At 36.9% G+C, this 15474-nt stretch overlaps 3 protein-coding genes across 5 annotated transcripts; 2 read left to right on the forward strand and 1 right to left on the reverse strand.

Moving 5' to 3' along the window:
• Positions 1 to 37: 37 nt before the first annotated feature.
• On the forward strand, positions 38 to 5545 carry CGL1 (alpha-1,3-mannosyl-glycoprotein beta-1,2-N-acetylglucosaminyltransferase). Its single transcript, XM_088246255.1, has 19 exons — positions 38 to 407; positions 562 to 612; positions 994 to 1081; positions 1544 to 1606; positions 1812 to 1846; positions 1939 to 2015; positions 2140 to 2185; positions 2299 to 2361; positions 2463 to 2529; positions 2598 to 2666; positions 2774 to 2843; positions 2962 to 3023; positions 3551 to 3640; positions 3735 to 3829; positions 4085 to 4147; positions 4253 to 4291; positions 4373 to 4543; positions 4764 to 4892; positions 5007 to 5545. The coding sequence occupies exons 1-18, from the start codon at positions 339 to 341 to the stop codon at positions 4878 to 4880; spliced, it is 1335 nt and encodes a 444-aa protein (XP_088102381.1). The 5' UTR covers positions 38 to 338; the 3' UTR covers positions 4881 to 4892; positions 5007 to 5545.
• Positions 5546 to 6253: 708 nt separating this feature from the next.
• EMB2762 (CCAAT-binding factor) lies at positions 6254 to 10801 on the forward strand. Its single transcript, XM_021955785.2, has 15 exons — positions 6254 to 6697; positions 6799 to 6891; positions 6993 to 7066; positions 7170 to 7231; positions 7344 to 7395; positions 7595 to 7695; positions 7802 to 7875; positions 8012 to 8113; positions 8221 to 8279; positions 8415 to 8589; positions 9072 to 9245; positions 9389 to 9551; positions 9728 to 9785; positions 9874 to 9979; positions 10354 to 10801. Exons 1-15 carry the CDS (start codon positions 6332 to 6334, stop codon positions 10558 to 10560), a joined length of 1866 nt encoding a protein of 621 aa, XP_021811477.1. The 5' UTR covers positions 6254 to 6331; the 3' UTR covers positions 10561 to 10801.
• Positions 10802 to 11449: 648 nt separating this feature from the next.
• On the reverse strand, positions 11450 to 14647 carry LOC110754680 (putative protein phosphatase 2C 27). Of its 3 annotated transcripts, none has more exons than XM_021955782.2 (5): positions 14492 to 14647; positions 13520 to 13933; positions 13224 to 13418; positions 12864 to 13069; positions 11450 to 12204 (listed from the first exon to the last, which is right to left on the reverse strand). In XM_021955782.2, the coding sequence occupies exons 2-5, from the start codon at positions 13718 to 13720 to the stop codon at positions 11646 to 11648; spliced, it is 1161 nt and encodes a 386-aa protein (XP_021811474.1). In that variant the 5' UTR covers positions 13721 to 13933; positions 14492 to 14647; the 3' UTR covers positions 11450 to 11645. The 3 variants fall into 3 exon arrangements, with proteins under 3 accessions (XP_021811474.1, XP_021811473.1, XP_021811476.1); XM_021955781.2 differs by having other exon boundaries at positions 14487 to 14646; XM_021955784.2 differs by having other exon boundaries at positions 14378 to 14625.
• Positions 14648 to 15474: the final 827 nt, after the last annotated feature.

Here is a 15474-nt window from a genome sequence, read left to right on the forward strand (position 1 = left end):
CAAAGTCATTGTGGGGTTACTACCAAAAAGCCCAAACTCCTTCCTTTTCTTTCCTTCTTTCCTGCCAGAAAGCCCATTTCTTCTTCTGGTCCAAAGAAAAGAAAAAAGCAAAAAAATTGGACAGTGTAAGTGAGCAAGAACAGCCGGCGCGGGTTAGCAAGCCATGGAACTTGACTAACAGTTATTGCCCAGTAAAGTAAACGCGATCAAAATTCACTAAACACACAAATGAAGAACGTTCTTTTGTGATCCTTGTAATTTAATCTGATTCATTTTCATGTATAATTTGTGAGATCGGAAGCTACCGAAAATTTGTTGGCACCAAAAAGAAAACAAAAATGAAGAAAATTCTCTGCGATTTTCGGTTCCTCCTATTTCTCGCTGCTGCGGCGTTCATCTATATCCAGGTGCCCCCAAAACCCTAATTCTCTAGCTGCTGTTTGTTTCAAATTCATCAATCGTGTTGTTCATATTGAAATGCATGTACAGTTGTTGCAGTAGCTGAAATGACAACCAGTTTTCTTCTTGTTGTGTATTTTGTAATTTTTTTTTCGCTTATAGATGCGGCTTTTCGCGACGCAATCACAGTATGCTGATCGTCTTGCCGATGCGGTATGTCTAAATTATGAGCCTGTTGTTGTATCAGAGTGAACTCTTCTCTTCTTCATTTGATGATAAATGGGAACTGGGCTGTAGATATCAGTTTATTTTAGCTCATGTAGCTTTTTCTTAGCTGCAACATTACTTGGTAGGATTATTATCTCTTGCTGTTTCATTGTCGTACTTGGTAGGGTTATTATCTCTTGCTGGTTCATTGTCGACTTAAACAAATTGAGCAAAAGAAGAAAGTTTGACACAGCTTCAATCTAAATGTTTAAAAGATTCTTTTTATTTTCCTTTCTTCGTGAACCAAATGGCTTATTTGCTGCATTGGAAGCTTCTTGTGGGTTGAAAGTTCATTACTTTATTTTGACATTTACTGTTCTTTTACAGATAGAGTCGGAGAACCAATGTACATCTCAATTGAGAACACTAATTGATCAAATAAGCTTGCAACAAGGACAAATTGTTTCCCTAGAAGGTGTGATATATTTCGAGCACTCGAGTCTTTCATATATTTTTCTATATATTATAGGGCTCACAACTATCCTGTCTTTACTCATGTACTAATGAGTAAGCTTTAAATTTATCAATCATGTTGGCCATTTTTTGGCAGTTTCTTCCAGTTGTACTGTCTGCATCATGCTGTGAGAATTTGTTTTGATCAGTGAATTACTGTCATATAACTTATAGTAACAACATGGTTTCTGGAGGTCTTTATCCCTTTTATGGCTTCTTTGCCAAAACATACTAGTGATATCCCTTCTACTGTAATTTATCTGGATTCAGTCTGATTATTGCATTGATTGTATAGGCCTTTTGTTACTCTTTGGTAGCCGGTTAGTTTCGATGGACTTCTTGTCCATCTTTTCTGTATCCTTATTTTTATAAAATTTTGATTTCCTTTTAAAAAAAGTATGACACTGGACTGCTGCAATTGTAGAAGAAAAGCAACGGCTAGAGCAAGAGTGTGGACAACTGAAGGTCCTTGTTCAAGAACTTGAAAGTATGTGCTTATCAGAAAAAATCTTTTTCTTAAAATGATATTTAAAAGCACCTTCCAGTTACTTATTTTCTATTCTTGGAAGATGTCTTGTGCGCTTTAACGTTTTTTATTTTCCAAAGCACTTTTTATTCTTTTCAGCCATTCCAAAGAACTTAGGATAACTCCTCTGTTGTTGTTGTTGTTTTTTTTATAAATTTATTTTCAGGGAAAGGCCTAGGTAGGCTGATTGACAAAGAACAGGTGCAGATGAATGTGTTACTTTAGGCTTTCCTTCTTCCTAGAAATCATAACTTGTCATTATTTTTAACCATTATTTCTAATGAACTTGTTAGGTGCCAGTGGCAGCAGTTGTAATTATGGCATGCAATCGTGCTGATTATCTGGAAAGAACTGTTAAGTCAATTTTAAAGTAAGTTTCATGTTCTTGTCAAATAAAAAGTAAGTTTTGTGTTTATACCATATTGCACAGTGCAGTTTTTTTTCATTTGTACACAGTTGAGCTGACCCACTAGCCTAATTCTTCAATTATATAGATATCAGAGTTCTGTTGCTTCAAAGTTTCCTCTATTTGTCTCCCAGGTATCTATGTGCTTAATCTTTCATAAAATACTATGAGTGTCATTGACACTCGTCATTCTTTAGCAGTGATCTAGGAGAGAAATAGATAAACATGGTAACTTCGTTTTTCTCAGGATGGATCGCATCCAGCTGTCAAAGAGAAGGCTTTGAGCTACGATCAGCTTACCTATATGCAGGTAAGTTGTACATTTTAAATCAAATTTTATATTCTTGGGAATATCTTAGACGTTTGCAACACCCCAGGACAGCCATAAGTCCTGACTTCAATTCATTGCAGCATTTGGATTATGAACCCGTTCATACTGATAGACCTGGGGAGTTGATTGCGTACTACAAAATTGCACGTAAGGAATCTGCGAGTCTTCTGTTAAGCATCTATTAGCTTCAGTACTAAATCCTGGTTTTTCCATAGGTCATTACAAATGGGCATTGGATGGATTGTTCTACAAGCATAACTTCAGCCGAGTAATCATACTCGAAGGTGAAAACAGTGTTCCTTGGATTATCCTGTCAGTTTTTCTTTCTTTCCGCTTTATTACAAAGCTCTAAGTATGCTTTGCTGATACAATCCATCATATTTGAACACAGATGATATGGAAATTGCTCCTGATTTTTTCGATTACTTTGAGTCGGCAGCAGCTCTCCTTGACAAGGATAAGTATGTCCTCTAGATGAACCTGAGGTCTTGTACCTTGAATACTACGTTGTTAGATAATTGTTCCAGACTCCAGGAATTCTGGTTTCTCCTCACTTTTTTTATATTTAAACTGTGGTAGGTCTATCATGGCTGTTTCCTCGTGGAATGACAACGGGCAAAAGCAGTTTGTACATGATCCTAGTGAGTTGTCATCAATTTTTTTAGTTTATCTTCCTCATATTGAAATCAAGCTTAATACAACTTTTATTTCTCAAGAACCAATTGAGATCTCTGTCCCACCCTTTGTGGGTGTGCTCTGTGATTGCATGAAGCAAATATGCTTGTTTTTGTGGGAGGAGTGATGCTTATTTGGGTAAATATATTGTTTGTTCAGTCTCCTGGATCATGTAGGTTTGTAACATATTGTTCCTATCTTTAAGGTTTGACAATGGTCTTTGCATCTAAGTCTTTATATACATTTATCTAATATGGTCAATTAATATATTCTGGCAACATGTTTACCATCCCAATCTCTCGCTCTCTCTCATCCTTCCCCCTCCCTCCTCTTTGAGCTCGTAAGCCATAGTAATTGTTTTGACGTTATGGTACAATCGTCTTACCAACAAGTTAATGCATCATCCGTATTTACTGCTAATGTTTGGACACAAGACATTGACACTTGTCAGAACCATTATGCTCTCTGATCTGCTGTCTGATCCACTCTGCAGAAGTACTTTATAGGTCGGATTTCTTTCCTGGACTTGGGTGGATGCTGGCTAGATCCACGTGGGATGAGCTATCACCAAAGTGGCCAAAGGCATATCCTTGTTGCTGTAGTGAATTTTGTTTTGATTATACTTTTCTATGCTTTTCTATGCATTTCTTCTAAATGTTTTCTTTCACAATGCTTCACTTACTGGGATGATTGGTTGAGGTTAAAAGAGAATCATAAAGATCGACAATTTATTCGGCCAGAAGTTTGCAGAACATATAACTTTGGTGAACATGTATGTATTCTCACTTTTCTTGTTCATTACCTCCCAACCTCTAGTGTTTTTATTGTGCAAGCAGTCACGTTCAATTCAGGGATTTAGGGTATTTATTATAATGCATTTATGCACTGATTTTAATTTAATATCTATTAGTGATGCTAGAAAATCTTATGCTAAACTGGGATAGCCCTTCAACAAAATGGCTTCTTTGCCCCCTTGTGAGACTGAAATTTTTAATGCCTCAGTTCTCACGTCTTGTGCTTTATGCAGGGTTCTAGTCTGGGGCAGTTTTTCAAACAATATCTTGAGCCAATCAAGCTGAATGATGTCCTGGTAATTACCAATCTCACTTCTGTATCATTCCATCTAGTCTAATTTTGTCGTCTCTTTATTCAACATTTTCACACTGTGTTTTTATTTTCTATCTTCGCTTCCAAGGTTGACTGGAAATCAATGGATTTGAACTACCTGATTGAGGTAATGCGTGCTTTAATACATTTGGTTTGAATGTTGCTTTCATTACATCTATAATCAATACATCTTTCAACCTGTTTGTAGGACAAGTATATAAAGCACTTTGCTGATATTGTGAAAAAGGCTAAACCCATTCGTGGAACGGATCTTGTACTAAAGGCACGTAACATTGGTGGTGATGTTCGCATACAGTACAACGACCAGCCAGACTTTGAACGCATTGCACGTCAATTTGGTATTTTTGAAGAGTGGAAGGTGAATTTTCCTTGTTATTGAGTAACTTTCATTTAACTATCGTTGAGATTAGGAAAAGCCTATTTGATTTTATGAGACTGGAGAATCTTCATTAAGTCATGCCTTCATTGATTATGCAAGTAGCTCTGAAAATAAAATAATCCATAGCGCTAGCTATACCCAGTTGTTAATTTATTTATTCATCTGGATTTGTTTGTTTATGTTTCCTATAATTTTTCAGGATGGTGTACCAAGGACAGCTTATAAAGGAATAGTTGTTTTCCGATATCAAATCCCACAACGTATATTCCTAGTTGGTCCGGGTTCTCTCGTGCAGCTTGGAGTTAACGATTCTTGATGCAAAGATGAGGTTGGTTTTGCCTAACTTGCTGCCATTTCTCGGCTTAAAATTGTAGACTCCAATTTGATAATTGGGATAACATAAATAGCATCTGAGATATTTCTCCTCTTGGTTAATGGACAGAGTTCAAAAGGACAAAGTTTTGTTTCCAAGGTTCAACATTTAGGTTCAAGAAAAACATTTGTTCTTGAAGCACAAGGGTAACTCATACCAGTAGAGAACCAATGTTAACTAAACCTAGATGAGCCAGCTGCGTTTTTTCCCCCGTGATTTGAGTGTTGCAGCTGGCTATGTCTTCATTCTCTTCTGTAATTTGACTTCAGAAACTTTACCTAATTGTCGCATTCAACAAGTAGCAAGCTCCCACATCTCTGTTGTCCTCAAGGTGGTTGTCTCCATACGTCTACTACATATTCGGTGGGTCGTCGCAGAGCAAGAAAGGCGAATCGTTGTTCTTGTTACGTCTCGAAATTATTATCATATTATTGTTTCCTTGATGGAAACCATACCTTCTGAAGGAACATGTAACCCTAATCCCTGATGTACGATATCTTGAAAGATGTAATATCATGTAGCATACCAGAAAACCAAAATGTTCTAATATGAAATGAATTATGTATGTTGATTGATCTTGCTAAAATTTTATATTGCTTTTGCTTACAGATGATACTACTTATACTCCCATCTTTTTCTTTCTATATTTGAAAATTAATTGAAATTTTTTCACAAAAAGAGCACCTTCAACCCTTCTTCTCCTTCTACGATATCAACACTTTATTGTTTATTGGGTGCTAGGGGCACCGGGTAACTTACCTAACCCGCATCCTCCGGTTAATTCTATGATTAGTTCACGATAATTTGGATTATGGTGGTGCAATTTGATTGGACCATATTCTCCTTTTCCTTTTTATGAAGGTTTCATTATTTGAAATTAATAGGTGAACATCAAAATACTCCAAAAAATATTCTAATAAAACAACTAACTAATTGTATAAAATAAAAAGAGATATTTAGTTATATACTCATTCTTAGCACTAATATTATAGATAAACATTACACCATTTAATTTCTATAAATCAACCCAAAAAATAATAGTTGGCCATATTAAATTTAATTTTAACTATTAAATTAATTTGATACTTTATTGAGTTTTTTGGATTTTTTTAATAAGGTTTTGGGATTAGACTTGTTTTAAGAAAATGATGGCAGTTTTGTAATTTATATGTTGTAAATAGACTTTGAGGATTTTTTTAAAATCAATTTCATATAAGGTATTTTTATCATTTCGGCCCCTAGATATAATAGTGAATCTCCCAAATAAAAAATATCTGATACGACCTGTCGTTCTTAGTTAATTGAAATCGTCGAACCTAAAAACCTAACTCTCATCTTCATTCTCCCCTCAGTTCCGTTCCCGCCGAACCTTCACCTTACCAGCAGCAGCAACCATGGCCTCCATTCTCTCCAAGAAGCAAAGGCAGAAGCACAAAAGCACAAAGCTCTCCGACCTCAAAACCCTAGGCCACGACCTCCTCTCATCCAGAGCCCACGTCAACAACCTCCCTAAGCTCCTCTCCTTCGTCTCCCCAACCTCGCCTCCCCAGTTCGTTCTCGAGTCCCTCCTCTCTCTCCAGGCCTTCTTCACCCCTCTCTTGCCTGACCTACCTTCCTCTTCTTCCAAGCCTTCCGCTTCCAATGCATCCCAGGACGACCCCGATTTCATCTACCGGACTTGGCTCCGGTCCAAGTTCGACGAGCTCGTCGAGTCCCTCATCCAAGTCCTGCTTTCTCCTCAATCCGATGAAACTCTCAAGGTCAATTTTCTTTTTGTTAAATTTCCGTTCTTTTTTGTTTTGTTTTGTAATTATAGTTTTTTTTTTTCCTTCTAAATTGTGCTTGCTGATACTGTGATTAGGAGGTGGTGTTGGACACAATAATGGAGTTTGTGAAGTCTGGAAATGGGGGAAGGTTTCACTCTGCTATTTACCATAGGTTGCTTCGTAGTATTGTAAGTTGTACCCGTTTCTCCAAAAGCTTGATTTGAATTTTTTTTTTTTCTTTCTAATGTTATTGAAAGAGTAAGTTGTAATGTGGTGTTCTTATCGATAGGTTCACTCTACGACACCAGCTAATTTCTTGTTAGACTTGTTGGCATCCAAGTATTTCAAGTATATTGACGTCCGGTAAGGTCACATGGCTTCTATTGTTTACTGGAGGCTTTAGTCAGGAAAGTTATGTTACGGTTACTTAAAAAAGTATTGTAATTGTTGTATTTGTTTGTTGCAGTTATTTTACCTACATCAGCTTGGAAAAACTCTCTAGAGTTCTAGATGCAAAAGACATTTCTGGTACTTCCGGCTGTGGTCCTTGCTGAAAGTTTCATAATTTTTTGTTTCATCTTTTTGGGGGTGGTTGTGGTGGTGTTATCTTACTTAGTTTATTGTTTTGTATCTCCTTTAGATGACAGAAACCTGAACACAGACTGCAACGATGGGGGGCATCCAAGTGAAAGGTTAGTATAATCCACAATGTTATCACTTTGGAAATTTCTGTTCTCTTTTTTTTCTCATTGCCTCTGTCTTGTTAAGACATGTGAATGACCCCAATGTATAATATATATATATATGCATATATGCTAATGTGTTATATTTCTTAGTATGTTGATGCTGCAAGATGTTAGCTTTTGATTTCTTAAAATCATTTACTGGCAGCATGGATCTATTAATTCACAAGATTCATTACATAATGTCACACATCCCCTCTCTGGAAGCCTCAGTTGAGAAAACTGATTATGACATGTGGAGTGGATCAGGTGAGTGTTCCCTGCCTTCACAAATCAGTGCTTCAACAGTTAAACTCATACTTTACTTTGGTGGAAGATATCATTATTGATTACTGATTAAGATTCTTGTGTAAAGGTGACGATGAAGATATTTCTGGGAATCTTAAAGCAGAAAATAAACAGCACATGACTGAGAAGCACAATGATAAGGCAAGCTATCAATTATCTTCAGAAGATGATGTTTCAATGCAACTATTAAAATTGTTTGTGCATTCATTCACTAGATTATCCTCTGTATATTTCTATGAGATTAAAGTTCCACATTCTCTTTGGATAATGTCTTCAGGTGTTGACTGCAGCCAGTATTGCGAAAAAGATGAAATTGAAATTTACTAAAGCATGGTTATCATTTCTAAGGTTACCACTTCCACTTGATGTGTACAAGGAGGTAAGGCTCATACCTGCCACACCATGATTTCTCATAAATGTTGTGCCCGAACAAAATTTAATTGGTTTTTTATTGTTATCTTAAATGTTGTGACTTTTGATGCTCAGGTTCTTGCCACACTCCATCAGGCAGTCATTCCTTATCTATCTAACCCAGTCTTGCTATGGTAAAGTTTCTTACCAAATACGTTTATGTATATTTTTCCAATTTGTTCTTTGTGACCTTGAGTCTATTCATTGCTTGACAACATGCAACAACTTCTTTCTAAGATCATGACATTTCATTTATTGACAATGTGCAGTGATTTCTTAACTCGGTCATATGACATTGGTGGTGTTATCAGCGTCATGGCTCTTAGCGGCCTCTTCATCCTCATGACACAATATGGTTTAGAGTACCCCAACTTTTATGAGAAACTTTATGCATTACTGGTTCCTTCTATTTTTATGGCAAAACATCGATCAAAGTTTTTTCAGGTAATGCTGATCATTACTGCGGTAACAGTTGTTAAAGATATACTTCTATAACACAAGGCATGTATATCTATGTATGAGTGTGAGTGTGCATTTGTGTTGTTTTACAATTATTTGCAATTAAAATAGAAAGTGAATCTTAACATATGATAATATATGCTTAGATGTGTGTGTTATCTTTAAATCTATTGAGTCAACTAGACTGGTTATATGTTATCATTAAAACACTCATTTACTCATTAAAAAAAGAAAACTAAGGGGATTTGACAAAGTCATTCAAGGGTAATGACCTTCCCATCAGTTGTGGCTTTGATTGATTTCTTCAGAGTTTAAGTTCTGGAGCTTAAAGTACAGGAAACTCTGTTGCAATAATGCATCATGAACATGAGGTTGCTTGCTTGGTCTGCATAATTGTTGAACACCCGGTTTAAATGTTTATGTTGGATGAATTGGTAATTTTATACTTGTGCTATTTAATTTTGCAGCTTGTGGATGCTTGCTTAAAATCACCACTTCTTCCTGCATATTTGGCTGCTGCTTTTGCTAAGAAATTGAGCAGGCTGTCAATTTCAGTTCCTCCGTCTGGAGCGTTAGTTATTATTGCGTTAGTTCATAATCTTCTACGGAGACATCCTTCAATCAATTGCTTGGTGAATCGGGTATCCGAACAATCTTTAATTGTTTCTTTGTCAATATATTCACTATCCTTTTGATCTGAATGCAAGTGAGGTCAGCTGTACTGTTCTTTGTCAAAGTATTCATTTCATACATGATACATTTGAGGAGACTACTGTTTATGCAGGGAGGTGGTGGTGCAACTGTGAAAGATGATCCAGAAACGGAACAGAGGGTTGCTGATGGTGTAAATGACACCGCAACTGCTTCAGCAGATAAGTCAGTCAAAAAACCAGGCATTGACCCTTTTGATAATGAACAAAGTGATCCTATAAAATCAAATGCCATGAGTAAGTGTCTTTTCCCGCTAAATGTGATTTCTGCATGCCAAATACCTGCATTTCATGCAAGCCGTGAATGTGGTATACTTGCTCAAATTTTATTTGAAAGCAGACAACACACACATTATTGCTTTAATTATTAAATAAATTTTACTTTTACATATTGATGAGATGTTTTTGAACAGGAAGTTCACTCTGGGAGATTGATACCCTCCGTCACCACTACTGCCCTGCTGTATCAAGGTTCATGCTTGAGTCCTGATCGTGTGTCGTTATTATATGGTCCTTATACCTTTTGATTTTTCCTGATATCCTTTTTCTTTGTTGTTAGGTTTGTTTTGTCACTTGAGAATGATTTGACAGTCAGAGCCAAAACCACTGAAATTTCTGTTGGAGATTTTAGCTCAGGCTCATATGCAACAATATTTGGAGAGCAGGTATTAATATCATGTCTCAGGATTCATTGAGTAATATAATAAATTTAATGCATTTTTCAATTTTATCTTTTAAAGGATAGAAAGAAAAAAAAAAGTTGTGGAAATTTGGTACTTACAATAGTTTAGTTCCATCTGTGGACGTGTTGATTCCTGTACATTTGGTCATCTGACAGCAGGCTACGTTTGGCAATTTTTATTTTATTTTCTAAATAGTTGTGGCCTTTTGTATATTCTTTTTTGGGACCGTTGTAGGACAGAGTACATATATTTGTTACTTTGTCAATCTGTCTGATGTCCAAGGAAATGCCTTGCAGTTTTCTTTATATGGTATGTGATTTCACTGATCTGGCGACTGCATTGACTCTATTTTGCAGATGAGACGAAGGATAAAATTGGCTCCACTTGCATACTACAAAGTACCCCCCACCTCTTTGCTCTCGGAGTCCGAGTCTGAGTTTCTTGGTTGGACGTTCAAATGTGAAGACAGTAAGCGAAAGAATGACATCAATGATGAGAATGGGAAAATAGATCAAGATTGTAATCATAATTCGGTAAAACGACAAAGAGTTGAGTGTTCATAACCAAAGTGTGCCATCCCTTTCTTCTGCCCTTTCTTTCAAGGGGACAGGATTATGCTCGTGAATTATAAGATTTGAGCAACAATTTTGGGGTTCTTAGGTGTATGTTTCCTCATTTGTTGATTTTGTAAGCTGCAACAAATTTTGAGCTCCAAAAAAGGGTGAAAAGAAAAGCTGCATCAGATTTTGAATTTGACCTGCTATTTTGTTGGCAAGTTATCCTTGTACATGCATTTTTGTTCTCTCTTGGTGTGATCAGAGCCGATAATTTAATCATTTTTCTGTGTGCATTGTTTAGAAGGTGGTTTTACCCAAAAACACCATGAATGCTGTTCGCATTGGTTTTCTTGGCACATCAGACCGTGCATTGCGTGTAGTCGGTTTTGTGAGGCCTTTTTCCATGCTTTATCTTAAGGCTCCTTCCCAACTGTCTCATCCTTTGCTTAGACTCAAATGCATGAAATTTCCTCAATTTTTAATTTCCCACAAATAAATCCAGTTTCTTACCCACATTTCATTTCACGTGAGCCAAATGAGAATCATGTTTGTTATCGAATTGAAACTCAGCCGATGATCTACTTCGAACATTGCTGGTTTGGTCACACGTTTGGTTTTTTTTTTCTTTTTTTTCTTAAGAGTCGTCAGCTTATGGAAAGACTCAGCTTATGGAGTCTTTCAGCAAGAGCGCATTCCGTCTCCGCCATCTGACCTTTACATTGTCCACCATTGTAACCGACTCTGATACCAAACTAAGACCTGTCTTTCTCCTACTACTTTTTCTAAATTGAAGAAAGACATAAGAGAGAGGAGTGAGAATTCATACGATTAAAACTATTTCATATAAATTTGGGTTTTGTGATTTGAGATGGGTGGATGGGTTACCAACAAGACATCGGAGAAACTGATTTATTTACCATGACATTATGTACAACAAATTTCACTCAAAAGCCAACAAATTAATTAGATCCCAAGACAGATCAAAACATGCAATGGTTGGCTGTTGATGACATTATGAATAAATAAATAAAAAGGGAAAAATGACTGATTCTTCAATATCATTCACAAATGTGATTAAGCATCAAATCTGATCATGATTTACTATCTAGTACTTCCTGCAGAAGATTCAGACCTTCTGCTGATATACTCCTTTTGAATTTCAATTTCGGGATCTCAAGCAAAGGTGGTGGGTCTGGGGAGAAGCATACCACAACTACTGTCAGGTTGTCGCAGGTATTGCGCTTGAGTGCCTCCCTAACCAGCTCTCTTGAGCATCTCTCAGGATCATTGTGAAGCATTAATTCTTTCCTTGCAATTGTAACAGCGCATTGGCTGCTCATCACATCCCACAGCCCATCACAGCCTAGGATCAAGAATTCATCTTCCTCACTCAGAGTTGTCTCCTCAAGCTCCGGCTCTGCGCTTAAGGGACAAGAGGAACCTTTGGAGCCTTTCATGTGCCAATCTCCAAGAGCCCGTGCCACCGATAATTGACCGTTAAGGTAGCCATCATAAACCACACCTCCCAGTTTCTCAATTCTTACTCTTTCTGAGGCACAATTGGGTTTATGGTCTTTGGAAAGCTCAACTGCCCTACCTCTTCTTCCCAGCACAGCTCGGCAGTCCCCGGCATTGGCAATTAGCATCGTCCTGAAAGAAGAAATCACATGTAAATCATGATGTCATCTATAAAGACATAAGTGACGTGGAGAGAACTTTGTGGTTGAAATCCTACAGGAAGTGGCCAGTACATTCTTCTACTATAAAAAATTCATCCAGTTTACCTGGTCAAGACCATAAAGCTATGCTATAGCCACATATCTATTGCACCATGGAAGGTTTCACAAATGTGACCCCCTGCCTCCCACAGATAAGATTTATTACCAAGCTACAAGCCTCTATATTGATGCCAAGAAATGTCTTTGAAAGCATTCCTGGATGAAATCACCATGGATGACATTGGTCGATGAGAAATGATGAAATTTTACCCGTGGACTTGGCACAATAAGATAGCTTATAATATATAATGATCTCAATAGAATTTAAATTGTCAGATTAACCATTCTACATCATATAACTCCATAAGCTTCAAAATCTTTGTTACCATTCAAAAAAAAAAAATTCCAAGAACAAGAGAAAAAATTTTGGTGCACCCACAAAGGAGTCTGACAGAGCATAATGCAGATACATAAACTAACAAACAACCATTAGAAGAGTGACTACTAGGACATGGTTAAGCGTTTAGTTTAAGCTAGACCAATACCAATAATGGATGAGAAAATAAACAATAGAAGGATAATAACTCTCACCTTCCAGATATGAGGGCAGTAAGTGCAGTCGTACCAGAGGAACTATCAAGAGAACCAGTATCAGCAAAAGCATGGTCAGCGTTTAGGAAAGCACTCTTAATAGCCTTCTTGGCACAAAAGGGGAAATGTGAATCCTCAACTATAAACCTCAAAATGTTCTCTCTGATAAAAGAAGCTGCATCTGTACCACCATGGCCATCAAAAACCTGCAGTAGAACAAGAATGTTGACACATCATGGCATGTTATGGTAGTTGTGCACTTAAAGGAATCACCGCAATTTTCATTAATCAACAATGAAAGCAGCATTAATGTTTCTAGAAACAACTCTATATAGCTTAGTTAGTGATTAAATTACAAACCCCATAGAAAGCTCCAGGAGAAGGAAAGTTCGCAGTGGCACCTAGATGTTTGAAAATATTGTCTATACAGATATGCTCATCCTCCATATAAGGTTTTGGACCGATCTCTGAACAGCTTCCAGAGCGAAAAACAGGTACAAATGCAGAGTTACTATCTGATGAGGACTTTGAGCTAACAATACCAACATCCGACTCCTAAGCAAGGAGTGAAAAGGCAACATCAAATTCCATACAACTTTAATATGAAGAAACGATAGAAAACTGCAATTATTACAGATGATAGAAATCAATCTCACCACTTCAGTTGTAGGAGCCAACTGGGCAGAGCTCACACAATACCTCATAGCTGAGAGGTGCCGAGGAGGTTTGCCCATGTTCGGTTGCTTTAAGCTCTCAAAAGTAAGTGATTTCTCTTCTTTTGTAACAGTAACATTCTCCTTTCTGTAGCTGCCATCTAACATGGAAAGTGGAGACGGGTAATCGGTCCCTGCAGCCATTTTCTCTCCAAAACATAATCCAATCCTGGATCAAAAACTGGACCTCAAGTGTTTCCTTTCAACCAATCCTTTTGCAAAGAGTTGGTTCAAACTTCAAAAGCTTCTTACTTTTATCAAGCAAACAATTTCTGATATCAGGAACAGACCCCAAATCATACCACACAAGTAGCTTTCCTCCTTTTAGGTTGTTTCTTCAGATACTTTGATGGACACCTGAGAAGAAAATGACCAGCAAATTCTCAACTTACTTCTCAATTATTTTGTTGAGCTAAAATTAAAGATCAAACAGCCCAGTTAATCTGTTGAACCACCAGCTACAAGTATGTACCCTAAACATAAAATCCCCAAAAAGCATATTTAAATAACAACTTTGCTATTTCAGGACTATCCACAAACCCATATCACAATCCAAATCACCAACATCTGCCACAACCCATATCAGATTTCAGAAAAGAAAAACCAGAAACAAAAACCATGACTTTATTCTAATTCTGGGAAGTATAAAAACATAGTTTTCATTTAAAATAAAAACTATAATTCACAGATTTAAACTGCATACACCAAATCCAAATACAGAAACCAGCACAAAATAGGCAAAAGCAGTTAAGGAACAAAACTCAAAATTTATTACTCAAAACTGCAACACAAATCACACACCAAACCAGACAACTCTTCAGCCACAAAGAATCAAGCTTGACATATGCAAATCATAGAATTAAAAAGCAAAATAGTTGGTGGGTGATGAACTGATGATGATAATACTTGCCGTACTGTTTTGGTTAGCTTAAGAAAAATCTTCAAAGATCCCTGAAAGAGAAATTGGAAAAGGAGAGGAACAAGCCCACAAACCACCAAAAGCTTTCAAACTGAAAAAAAAAAAAATGGTTATAAATGATTTTTTTGGGTTGATATGTGTAGGATTGATGTTGATTCGTTGAATAAAGATGTAGAAAGAGTTTGATCGATGAAGAAAACAGAGGGTAACTGGCACGTGGGTTTTGTCAACCGGTCATAGCGGGTCGTCCCGGTGGACTTGTAAATACGGACAGCTGGGCATCTGGCACGTGGCGCGTAGGATGTTTGATATTTGGGTTGTTACCGGAGAATCGGAGAGGAGGGGATTGTAGTTTCAGGTGTTGAGGTTCAACAATTGCGGCTGGGCTGTCGTGTCTGCCGTTGGATTGCAACAGTTGATAATTGACGGCCGGATGATGACTGACGGTTTTCACCAAACTTGGGAACTGGTAGTTGACGGTCGTTGACAACGGCGATCCCATTCATGTTTTCCAACTTGTAACAACTAAAATCCACCCAAATTTTTATTTATTTATAACAACTGAAAATTGAGGTTTGCAAAATCTTTCAATGTTAGGAAAATGAGTATCAGACCAGAGAACTTTTTTTTGAAAAAAAAAAAAATTGTATATATGAGATACCATAATTTCTGTAATTATTTTGTTTTTTAGGATTTAGATTATAATGTTTCCATTCAAAGACATAAATAAAAATATTAAAGAGGTGAGCTTTCACAATTGGTATTCACATCAAAGAGCCAACTAAATTAAATTAGAAGACATTTTCATGACATGTTTTTGTTTTTGTTTTTAATGATGGAGATTTAGACAGATAACGGACCCAATAATAAACACACATCTTGAAGCTGACCAAAAAAGTCACTAATAAATCTCCCTATCCTCAGATGCCACTATGTGGTCAGATTGTTATTAAAAATGGATGACCTTTTTGGGATTTGT

The sequence above is a fragment of the Prunus avium genome, chromosome 8 (assembly GCF_965620075.1).
Source record: "Prunus avium chromosome 8, drPruAviu1.hap1.1, whole genome shotgun sequence".
Classification (NCBI taxonomy): Eukaryota; Viridiplantae; Streptophyta; class Magnoliopsida; order Rosales; family Rosaceae; genus Prunus; species Prunus avium.

Coding starts and splice junctions, on each gene's coding strand:
- CGL1 (XM_088246255.1), top strand. CDS start 339: ATGAAGAAAATTCTCTGCGATTTTCGGTTCCTCCTATTTCTCGCTGCT. Junction 2,844..2,961: donor GCTCTCCTTGACAAGGATAA/GTATGTCCTCTA, acceptor AAACTGTGGTAG/GTCTATCATGGCTGTTTCCT. Junction 3,830..4,084: donor CATATAACTTTGGTGAACAT/GTATGTATTCTC, acceptor TGCTTTATGCAG/GGTTCTAGTCTGGGGCAGTT.
- EMB2762 (XM_021955785.2), top strand. CDS start 6,332: ATGGCCTCCATTCTCTCCAAGAAGCAAAGGCAGAAGCACAAAAGCACA. Junction 9,246..9,388: donor TCAATTGCTTGGTGAATCGG/GTATCCGAACAA, acceptor CTGTTTATGCAG/GGAGGTGGTGGTGCAACTGT. Junction 9,552..9,727: donor TATAAAATCAAATGCCATGA/GTAAGTGTCTTT, acceptor GTTTTTGAACAG/GAAGTTCACTCTGGGAGATT.
- LOC110754680 (XM_021955782.2), bottom strand. CDS start 13,720: ATGGCTGCAGGGACCGATTACCCGTCTCCACTTTCCATGTTAGATGGC. Junction 13,419..13,519: donor TGGCTCCTACAACTGAAGTG/GTGAGATTGATT, acceptor CTCCTTGCTTAG/GAGTCGGATGTTGGTATTGT. Junction 12,205..12,863: donor ACTGCCCTCATATCTGGAAG/GTGAGAGTTATT, acceptor TTCTTCTTTCAG/GACGATGCTAATTGCCAATG.